At 32.2% G+C, this 11,569-nt stretch overlaps 2 protein-coding genes across 3 annotated transcripts; both read left to right on the forward strand.

Annotated features, from left to right (window-relative positions):
• The first annotated feature begins 49 nt into the window (after nt 1–49).
• Nucleotides 50–3,753, forward strand: LOC142972648 (23 kDa integral membrane protein-like). Its single transcript, XM_076113932.1, has 6 exons — nt 50–188; nt 1,474–1,662; nt 1,977–2,156; nt 2,413–2,546; nt 3,142–3,247; nt 3,640–3,753. The coding sequence occupies exons 1-6, from the start codon at nt 114–116 to the stop codon at nt 3,721–3,723; spliced, it is 768 nt and encodes a 255-aa protein (XP_075970047.1). The 5' UTR covers nt 50–113; the 3' UTR covers nt 3,724–3,753.
• Nucleotides 3,754–5,580: 1,827 nt separating this feature from the next.
• Nucleotides 5,581–11,436, forward strand: LOC142972649 (23 kDa integral membrane protein-like). 2 transcript variants are annotated; one of them, XM_076113933.1, is made up of 5 exons: nt 5,581–5,713; nt 6,051–6,239; nt 6,654–6,830; nt 7,203–7,442; nt 7,750–11,436. In XM_076113933.1, the coding sequence occupies exons 1-5, from the start codon at nt 5,651–5,653 to the stop codon at nt 7,843–7,845; spliced, it is 765 nt and encodes a 254-aa protein (XP_075970048.1). In that variant the 5' UTR covers nt 5,581–5,650; the 3' UTR covers nt 7,846–11,436. The 2 variants fall into 2 exon arrangements, with proteins under 2 accessions (XP_075970048.1, XP_075970049.1); XM_076113934.1 differs by having other exon boundaries at nt 5,684–5,789.
• The last annotated feature ends 133 nt before the right edge of the window (nt 11,437–11,569 follow it).

Consider the following 11,569-nt stretch of genomic DNA (forward strand, 5'->3'; position numbering starts at 1 on the left):
TGCTTCATAATTATGAATGTTTAATTGTTCACCTGTACGTTCCCACAGTACCTACTCACAGGTCCTAGTACCTCAGTCAATGTCACATGTTCCTAACATAGGCTTGTGTAAAAATGAATATGAATTTAGTTCAAATTAGCCAGAATTGCGCTAAAGCGTTGCTCATTGTGTTGAATTTGCTGTGTATTGTAAGTACCTACTGATGAATTTCCTATGTTAGTCTTAACACATTAGAGAACTAAAAAGCACTTTATTTAGATGAGCGAAAAATGCAGGTTTTTCCTTGTAAAAGAAGTATTTCAGAGCTTATTTCGCAGATTTTTTATCTAGCAGATCCGCCAGATCTTTCAGATTTTAAAACAATTACCATGTCTTTGTTTATGTTTTTATTTTGAAAGCATTTCGGTCTGACATGTCATACTTTACATATTGTACACGTAACACTTTACTCCATAGATTGGTGGCTTATAATTTTTTTGTGTCCATACACTCTTTGTAGACACCTAAATGTAGATCAAACAGTAAAAAGAAATAGACACAAAAATTCAAACAGCAACGTCAAAATTCGCTCCTATTTCAGTATGTTAATAAACTCCACAAAATTTAGTTTACTTTAAACAAATTTTGCACATTGTACAAAATATATTGCTCTGTCTAACTCATAGCAATCTTAACACCATACTTTCGTTTATCTAAAATGGTAAATGAAATCAAAATACCTCTTTAGTTTTCTCCATTTAGATCATCATTCTTCTCATCTTTTTCAATTCATAAATCTAGAATTTCATATTTAAAAGCACAACAAACACCCTTCTCTTCAAGTACATGGGTACCTTGCTTGGTAGTTGTTAAGACAAAACAAAGGAATATCGACCGCAATGCAGGCCGTATGCTAATAAATTCATGGATGTATTGCAATCAACGGCGTCGTTTCTTCTTGTACATATTTGATGACAAATGACAAAGGCGCTGTGTGATGTCTTTTTCGTCATGGCAACTGGCTTGTACTGTTTATGCGATTGTATGAAATAGAAACAAAGGGTTTATATTTTGCTATTTGTTAACAAAATCTTGAACATAATTTGCTTTTGTATACCACAAGCATGGTAATAGCTAAGCTTTAAAGGAAGGTGTCCATATAAATCTAGTTCAAGAATTCAAAAAATTAAGTTTAACTTATTTTCATCCTGCAGTTAGGATTAGATATAAATTATGTTGGAAGTAAAAGTCCTGCAATGGCTACTGTTCATACCTAACTTCATTTCGTTGTGATGGTTCATCATTTACCTTATAACTATCACGAAGATGTATATTATGTTGGTAAAACATGTACATATTGAAAATTTGTACTTGTTTGGATGCTTATCAAGAGGTAGTGGGCTCACTGGGCTCTATCGTGCACTTACAGACCTTTCCCCTTGGAAATCCTTCTACGTGTCTGAAGAAATAATACCACTAAACTCATTTATCCAGTTGGTAGCACTATGCACGTTCGGGGTAGCTGTAGTAGACTTCAAGATCCTGCAGCAGTACGGCGAGGAGCAGACCGGGGGGTGCTTCACGGGAGACGTGATCATCATTGTAGCCAGCGTGTTGTTAGCTGCCGTCGCAATTATGGGCTGTGTTGGTGCCGCCAGAGAGCATGTGAAGATGTTGTACTCGGTAATTGCTTAGAAATATCTCATCTTCAATAGTCTAGTATATATGTCAGTCGTTGTTTAGATTTCGATCTGTACTTGTTTTAAATAAGCCCTCGATTTAAACTTCAGGCATAGTCATGCAACATAATCTTGGATGCTGTTAGAAATCCCACCAAACTCTAGTCCGAAAATATTGAAATAGAAATCAGTTATCGAGAATTCAAAGTTACATTTAAGCGCTTTATTTTTCACACGCATGTACAATGTAGTCGCTGAAAGACAATTATTTATAAAAATAATGTACTTTTTTCTTACTTTGTTCATATTTTCTGTTAGTACGTGTTCTGCGTGTTATTGATGGTGATTCTGGAGCTGATGATAGCCATCTTCGTGTCAGTGCAGCGCTACGGCCTACAGTTCAGGGTCACCGACTGGATACGGGAGGACTTCTACAAGAACGTCACTGTATATGACTCGGAACAGCATCTCAAACTGTGGGATAAACTGCAAACTTCAGTAAGTAAACATTATTTGTACTTTGCCATGTCGTTAAACACAACATCAAGAAGGTTGAACAAAGCCTTTAATCTCTCTTTTTGTGTTGCACGGGTTTCAGACGAAATAACGCATAATAGCAGTTTTTTTACAACGCACAAGACAAGGACATCATGATATCAAAAGCAAGCAAAGTTTTAGTACAAAAAATAAAAATAAAGTTAAAATAAACATTTCTCATGAAATATTCTAAGAGCTCGTTTTTTTTTGGTTTTAGTACGAATGCTGTGGCCTGAATGGTCCCGAAGATTACGTAGCCCTTGGACGGCATATACCTTTAGCTTGTTGTCCGAGGGCTTACAGCGCTAGGACTGACAACGCGAGGAAACTCATGTACAAGTCTTGTGTAGAGTAAGTCCAGAGATTTAGTTACAGCTTTAAAAATATCTTATTGATAAATTATATTCAAAGGAAAGTCTTAGTAAAATATTTCTGCCGTTCTGGCTAATATTTAGCCGTAGCAGTCAGTGCTCGGCAATTAAAACCCACATGGATCAATAAAACAAGTTAGTTTAAGTTTAACTAAGTTTCAACTTGAAGTTGGTAATTACTAGTCGTTAATTAATTTCTAGAAACCCTTTACTGAGTCTGAAAGTCTTATAAACCATGGTCACGGATATTTCTTTAATTCATACTTTGTTTTACTTGAATTAATGGCAGATTTTTCTATCTTTAAGTAACTTGTATCACCGACCATTAATTGTTCAATTTGTGTTTTTGATAGACTTCCATAACGTTTTCTCAAAACGACGAAAATGTTGAGTATAAAATTTTTTGCACTGGAAAAGTAAATGAATATTGTATTAATATTCATCGATTTCATTAATACATATTTAGTACCGTGAGACATATTTTTAAATGTGTAAGGCAAGCATCAAACAATCTAGATTTTGAACGTGTCTATTATTTTAAAGAAGAACTAATGATCATGTCTTCATGTTAATAGAACGGAGACCTATTACAAGGATGGGTGTGAAGAAGAAGTGCTGTACTTGTTACAGTCCGACGCTGAATACATGCTCGGAGTCGCTGTCATTTCATTCTGGTTTGAGGTATAAAAATACTTAATACTTATTAAAAACTTTGGTATTATAAAGGAATATTTTGAGAGTGTTTTGTTAAAAAATATTTGTTTGAAAACTTTATTTATTTATTCTAGGTTCTAACAACTATGTGCAACTAAATTTGAGTTAACAAATCGAATGGCAGATTAAATCTTAAGTATGTAATGTAAACCAATTTCACATAATCCAATCTAAAATTTAACAATCTGTTCAACAAAAGTGTGTATTATTTATTATCTCAATTGCAAGAAATAGTCAAAAGCTTAACAATAACATTTCAAAGCTAACGAGAAATTCTAAATTTCTTTATTACAAGCTAACAAAGAAATCGCAGCGAACGACTCAATAGTACATTAAAAATGCGTGTTTATTGATTGCAGTCCATCAGCATCGTCCTCGCGATGTGGGTAACGAAACACCTGAGGAACAGCGTGCAGGTGTACAAGAATACTGTTCGATACTAATTTACTATCATTATATCGTTTCAAATGCCCTCCACGACTTTTATTTTACTTTTCCTTGGTATATTGGGGTTGGGAATGCAAGGGGCCTTTTGTAAAAAGTTTTTAAATATGCACTGCATATACCTACGTCATGTAACGTACTGCTACGCCCTTTGTAAGGGAGGGGAGTTTTTAAATATGCAGCGTTTTTGCGTCGTGTAACTTGCAGTGTATATTTAAATTAATGCAATTGTACAGAAGTTTCTAATATTATGAGCAATAGAAATTTTAAAGTTACGCAACATTAAGATTCACAGTTCGTGAAAAAGTATGAGTCAACTTATCTAATAAGTAAAGTATCACGGGACTATTTCTTGAATGACATTTTCAAGAAGCTTGAGAACTGAAAATAGAACTATAGGCAGCTTAACTTGTGATAGGTATTATTTTAAAATAGGCCTGCTGCATGTCAGTCATATTTTATAGTCAGTTATATTTTATTATAATATTACTCGTAATTAAGTAAGTATTGAGGTATTGTTAGTTATTACAGTTAATGTCATGATATACATGTAAAACTTATCTCCAGGATCATCCGTTTGCATGTGTTACAGTTAGACATGCAAGCAGTATGGAACACAACAGATAATTCATGGGGTTAAATCATTATTTTGTTTGTACCTAGACTACAGTGATAATAATATAATGTGACGTGAAAATATTTTTTGAAAGGATTGGGCAAAATAATACATCCAATGTTGTGTTTAAATCGTACAATATGCGATCATAAGCAGATTCAGAAACTGAAAATCTCCAATAACACTTTGAAGTTATGACTAGAAATTGAAAATGAGTTGAACATAATTTAAAAAAAAGTTTTTGCTACACAGTACCACCGCTAAAATATTATAGTAAGTATCAATGACTCGAGAGTTTGCTTCCATTCAGGAGATGGCTTATGAGCTACAAAGTCAAGTAGAATAAAGAGAGCTTCAATTTAAATATCTCTAAATCCTATCAAGAAAAAAGAACAAAGGTTTAATAGTTTGCCTGAGGTAGATACTACTTACATAAAAGACCTCATACATTTTTCAAAGCGACCCATTTTAAAAAGTGCACAGAGCATATTCGCAGTGAACGGTCGATATGTCATGTCAATTAATAACTCTAGGACGAATACATGGCAAAACTAAAAATAAAATATACAGAATATTTAAATATGAACCTTGTATTAAAGTAATAGAGTTAAAAATTGATTAAGTAGTACCAGTAATAAAGAATGAAGTAGCAAACGTGAGTGAAGATATGAAACAATGGAATAGGAGTCTTGTGGCGATGTATAAAGATTCATGATGGTTGTATGAATATTATTGTAGGGAAACAAAGAACGGTGAAGACGGACCCTGAAGTGTGGGTACGTGGACATATGGATTCCCACGTTCTAGATATTCGTTCTTAGCGTCTAGGTAGGGCGATAAGCGGAGCGGGGATATGCAAATTATATTCAAAGTATTAAACAAATTCTTCGATAAATTGATAACATTGTAGGGACACAATGAATTCAGAAGCTAGACATATCATAAAAACCTGACCTGAAAAGCTCTGATAACCATAAATTCAAATTTACAATCTACTACTACTCTTAAGATATATCAGTCCTTTGGAAAAAATAACAACTTTTGACAACAGTAGCCTATAATATATTAGAAATAACTATCAAAGTTAATCTTTTAACAACCCAACTTGTAACTACGCATATAAATACTTAATATGAAGCCCTCCCCGTACCGCTAGTCGCTCCGCTCATGTCTGTGTGCCTCAGTAATCACCACTGGTCGTCAAATGCATTGATCGATATCATAGCCATAAAGCCTTCACTTCCGATGTCCACTCCGTACTAACCGGACACACGCAGACCATTGTCGAACCGACTATAAAATATTCCAATATGAAGTCTCGAAGCATCCGTTGCATGAAGTTTTTTCTCACTCTGTTCAATATTATTTGTATTGTAAGTAGTTAAATGTTCAGCTGTTGTGGCGTATTGATTGTCTCCTAATTGATGTCTTTGTCCGCCATCAATGATGGTACGTCTTTATTGGCTTTTTATGTTTCATGTTTTAGAATTTTCTTTTCATATTTTGTAGTCAAAGCTTTCGAAATACTGCGTTTGTTACTGTTTTCCTTCACGTAGATGTGCTATGGGTAGAAACTTATTGAATATACAAGTGTTATCGATTAGTTTATAAATAACCACACCAAGTCGAACTTTTATTCTAGAACCTTCGAATTTCTCATCAAGAAATGTTCCCTTTTAGAACAGTGTTAAAATTGTTTGTGGTTTCCAGCTCTTCGGGTTGATCCTGATGGGAGTATGCGTGATGAACATGAGGGAGAAGAAGTCCCGCCCTGAACAGCAGTCGGCCTTGTCCCGAGGGGTGCTGTCGTTTCTTCTGACCCTGGGCCTGTGTTTAGTGGTGACGGCTGTGCTGGGATGCATCGGAGCTTTGAGAGAACACGTCAAGATTTTATACGTGGTAAGTAATTATTTTTTTATTTTCTTTTGTGTTTCTTTTTTTTGCGACAATGTGTTGATTTATCGGTGTGTTTATTATAATTAAAAAAAGGGTTTCCAAAGTCCTTATCTTTAAAAAAGGGTTTTTGTGAGCGCGAAATACGATTTTAATAATAACGAGAAGCTGCTATTACTCAGTAAAGTATTTTTTTTCGAACCGTTTTGGGAAAAACCAAGAGCGTCGATTGTCGAAAATATCTGTGATATTTGAGACTGAGAATTTTTAAGATTATCGGTTCGATTCCCACGTCGAGATTTTTTTTCTGAAAATAAATTCCCCTCGGCAGTAAATTTTGTATTGTCTAGCAAAATGTGTACTGTGCATTTATCTAAATTTATTGCGATTTGTTTTAAGTTATGTAAATGTTTCTTCTAGCACGCCAGTTTCTTCATATTCCTGGTGTCCGTGGAGCTGATAGTGGGCGTGGGGGGAGCGGTGCTCAGCGCGTGGATGGGCGGCAGCAGCGAGCTACGAGTGCAGTTCTACAGGAACACCACTATCGATGACGAACCGACCAAGTATCAGAACTTCTGGGATAATCTGCAGTCTGAGGTAATTTACTTAAGTCAAACCGATGTTTACATTTTTAAACTATGCAGTTAACATTTAACTATATGCAGAGACTCGAAGTTAATTTAAATGTGTTCTTGGCAATTTTTCTAAAGTAAAAACTGTTCTAACTTGTCGACCGTAAAACATGAAAAAGCTATAATAATTACTAGCTGACCAACTTTGCTTGCGTCACATAAGCGAGAATGGGTCATAATTTTCCTCATTTTTATTTTTTTCCTTACTTCTCCGCTCCTTATGTTTGTCGGGTAATGTTAGGTATATTTTTTTCCTAATCAATTCAGTTTTACAACTGATTCAACAATGCACCAGTAACATCAATATAATTTAATAAATTCATGATTCCTCTACCAGAATCAATGCTGCGGTGTCGACGGTCCACAAGACTACGCGATCATCCACCGCGACATCCCGGCATCGTGCTGTGCGCGCGCACACCCCCTGCGCGAGGGCAACGCGCGGCGCCACCTCCACGCCACGTGCCTCAACGAGCGAGCTTACTACATGCGCGGCTGTGAAGACGTCTTGAGGCAGAAGAAGGCCTTTAAAGGGAATATCTTTATCGCTACTGGGATTATATTTGCTTTGGTAGAGGTGAGCTAAATATAATTTTAATATAACTCATTAATCAGTTAAAAATATTGTCAACCATGAATTGTCTGGAATATTCCCAGTTAAAAACGGATAGAAATAAAACTGAATTAGTGAAACTAATATAACATTTTATGGTAAACGTAGCACTCGAGAGAATTACAAAAGAACATAAAAATAAAAAAGACAGAATTATTTTAATTTCAAAGCCATGTATCCAAGGCGACAATTACTTTTTGCTGGCGATTCAGAATTATGCAAAAAAGTAAATCTAATATGATATATTTAACACTGTATTTTGTATTTGCAGATACTCTGCGTGGTCTTAGCTCTCTGGATGGCTAGAACTATACGTTCAGAACGTCGAAAGCTGCAAGCCAACTTACAAGCACATTTTGAAACTTAATATGAACGTAGGAGCACTCTTCACTTAGAAAATTTGTTAAATCCTCACTTGTCGACCTAAGGTTTATTGTCACATTATTATATATTTTTAGGTGCACTTACAATAATTGTATTGTTAAGGAAATTATTATATTATTAAGTGCAATTACTAAGGGTAGTGGGAATTTGATTGGAGAATGAGGTAGGTTATAATTTTTACTAAGATAGGAAAGTAAGTATATTTTAGTAATAATGTAGTTAAGGATTAGTTTTCTTACCTTTCTAGGTTTAAGTCGGAAACCCCGAAAACCCTCTAATTGTCAATTTCTATTAGTTTCTACTATTAAGGCGATATTGGCAAATAGTATTATTTCAATGAATATACCTTTGTTGCTTTAGTTTAATTATTTATAGTTTGTTAGTATTTTTATTAAATTAATAATTAATATCTTAATACTATTAGTCAGTTAAATAAGTACTTAATAATATATTTATTAGTTGTTAAGTCAGGCGAATAGAATCTGATTTTACATCATCAACAAAACGACATTTTTTTACTGGCTGCAACTTATTCGTAGTCTAAATAATTGATTCTAAATTATTATATTGCTTTCCTTCCTAAATTGGCGTTTCCATAAAATATTTGATGAAATAGCAATTAAATAAACTATAGTAGTGTGCACTTACTTATTCTAGGTTGAAGTCTAGTGTACATAAAATAAGATAGATGAATAGTTTTTAAGATTTATAAAAAAACCCAAAGTACGCATGCCACTAATTAAAAATTAGGTCTTTTATTAGAAACACTAAACGTGTTGGTAAAAGATTAGGTTTAGATATAAGATTAGTAAGTTCATAAAATTTTTGAATTTTCGAATATCGTTATAGAAGATACGATTGATTGGTAATATTTTTGGTTTGGACTTTAAAATTTAAAATTAATTAAAGGTACCGTGCTCGGGCTATCAGGGATCGGTACAAAAACTTTAAAATCATAGCTGTTTTTAACATTTAAAGAGAAATCTAGAAAAGGTAGAATGCTTGTATTTTTCGTAATCTGAATTTCCGTACTTTATCGGTTGTTTTTGATTGAAGATTGAAGATGAATATTTCGTCAAGTAAAAAATATTATTCATTAAAGTTTAAAAGTATGGAAATAATTTGAACGTTAGATATCAAAAATTATTTTAATAACAGCCTATTTAGGCTCTTGAAGTCTTTAATGCGGTATTTAATCTAAAAAATAAATAGGGCCAGTTAACCCCTGTTGTTAAATAAATTAAAAGTAATGCAGTAACTAAGCTTTGAAAGATATATTTTTGCGTTTGCAGTAAAATGAAGACCTCGAATCGGTTTATGGTTTTCGTTTTTTTTTGGGCCGGGGAGTAGGCAATAGTTTTAATTAATAATAGGATTATTTAATTAGTAAGAAAAGGATAACTCGTCAATAACATTGTGAGATTAATTATAAGAGATTAAGTAAGTAATTAAATATTATAATTCGCCACGTAATTGGACCAACATTATTATTTTTTTTATTTTTTATTTGATAACTTTTTGAAATTCTGCTTTTAATAATAATGATTCTAACAATAGTACTATAATTATAATTATATGCAATAGTATTAACTTAATGTGTGTTTCAGTCGATTTAGCTGTAAACTGTGATAATAATAGTAGTAATATATCAGCTGTGGCTGTCAATAAGCCGTATGGGACCATGATATTGTAACGTAAAGTAATGGCGTACAAGGTTCACGAATAGGAATTATTATTTGCCGTTAAATATTATTGTAATCTAGAAAAAATATTTTACAATTTTTTTCGTTATTAGTGTAGTGTAAAATTGTTTGAGATTTTTATTAAGAAAGTTGCAAATTTACATTTCGATGTTGGTAAACTTATTTTTGTAGATTGGACTGTTTAAAAAACATTTTATATATTTAAAAAAAGTTTGGGCCTCGATGATTTTAAGTTTTTCTCTAAATAATCATTTATATTACGCTAATTATTTATTATAATTGCATATTAGAATATACTAATTAGTGAAACCAATAAAAATATATTAATCATTGAAATATTTCACTGAAACGTACCAAGGGAGAAATATGCTTTAAAAGGAAGTAGATCTCGCAATTTAATAACTATTTTATTATTATTATCACTTACTATTAATTATAATAGTTAATGAATTTTGCTCCTATCAGTACAAATTGCGTATGTTGCTGTTTAATTATTTGGCATAAGGGAGGGTGTACATTGTTGCAAATTAATTTTTCGTAATAGTAGTATAATAGTTTTAGTAATAAATATATTAAGAGAGCGATATTATGTTTCAGAAAGGTACAGTGGAAAAAATCTTGACATGAAATTCAAATCGAAGTATTTCCCAAGAACACAAATTTATGTTGTGAATCTTGCATATTGGTTTACAAAACAGAGGTTTATTATTATTATTATATTTAAAAAATATCTAAAAGTTCAGTCTGATTATTAGACCATGGCCATTAATAAAACAAAAGTTTTTTTACTGAAAATATATGGTACGAGGGAAATATCTAAAATACTTAATCTTACTTACTTATTGATAGGCTTTAACGGTCCACTCGATTACCTTTTCTGAAGATGTTGGTTAGCAAATAATTCAATAATATAACTTAATAAGGTCTACTTTTAAATTCTTAATACCTAGTCAGTTATTAGTACGTAAGTAAATAAAACAAGTCATCATATTTGGTTGTGTCTTAATAGATTAATTTAACATAACGCCTTCTGGCATTCAGCAGTATTCTTTGTAATTACGAGCTTATGTTTACGAAGTGCAATTATTTCGCAGTTTAATTATTAAGTCCAGCTGCATATCTGCCGGCGGAGACTTAGATTTTATTATAATAATTATTGAAATAAGTAATATTATAAGCGCACGAAAATAAAATATACTATTTTAATTTTTTTAATGAATCGAATGAATGTTTGTTTTTTTTGTCTCTTGGAATAATGTACGTTAAATATAATAAAAATAAAATAATGATCTAAATAAACGGTTTTTCTTGTTAATAATTGGAAAAATAAATGCTGTACTGACTATATTTTATCTCTAAAAACTTTAATTGCAATAATAATGAATAACTTTAATTAAAATCACTATAATTACTAGTCAGTCCGTAGTATAAGTTTTACATAATAACGATTTATGAATTATTAATTAGTTTTATTATTACCCAGTATAATAAATTATAAGTAATAATTGTATAAGGTAGAGTTAATGATGCGCACCAAGTGACCTTTTGTAATAGTTTTATCACGCACAGAAATAAGGAAATAATATAGAAAACTTCACTCGGTAAATAGGAAAATATTTTGAAAGCAATACATCTCTTTAGGAAAAACATTCAAGTGAGTAGATTAATGACATAAAAGACAAGGAATCATAACTAAAGAGTAATAATTAAAAATGCCTAATAGAAGTCGTTTGATTGTAAAGTGAAACAAGAAGCAATTATAGTAATAAAGTATATTACTGATTTTAAAGTAGAGATGAAATGTACAAGGAAGTTTGAGAGTGGATGTCGAAAATTATTAAAATTGCTGTATATTTGTCTAATGTGTTAAATAAAATGTTGTCATGGAGATAGTATTTTATTTTATGCTTTCTTTATCTACCCTATGCACAAAAATACATTGAATACATCCATAATCGGGTAAGAAGTCGCAATTTATCTTTTTTCTTACACTCTTAATAAAAG

Source organism: Anticarsia gemmatalis, chromosome 4 (assembly GCF_050436995.1).
Source record: "Anticarsia gemmatalis isolate Benzon Research Colony breed Stoneville strain chromosome 4, ilAntGemm2 primary, whole genome shotgun sequence".
Lineage (NCBI taxonomy): Eukaryota > Metazoa > Arthropoda > Insecta > Lepidoptera > Erebidae > Anticarsia > Anticarsia gemmatalis.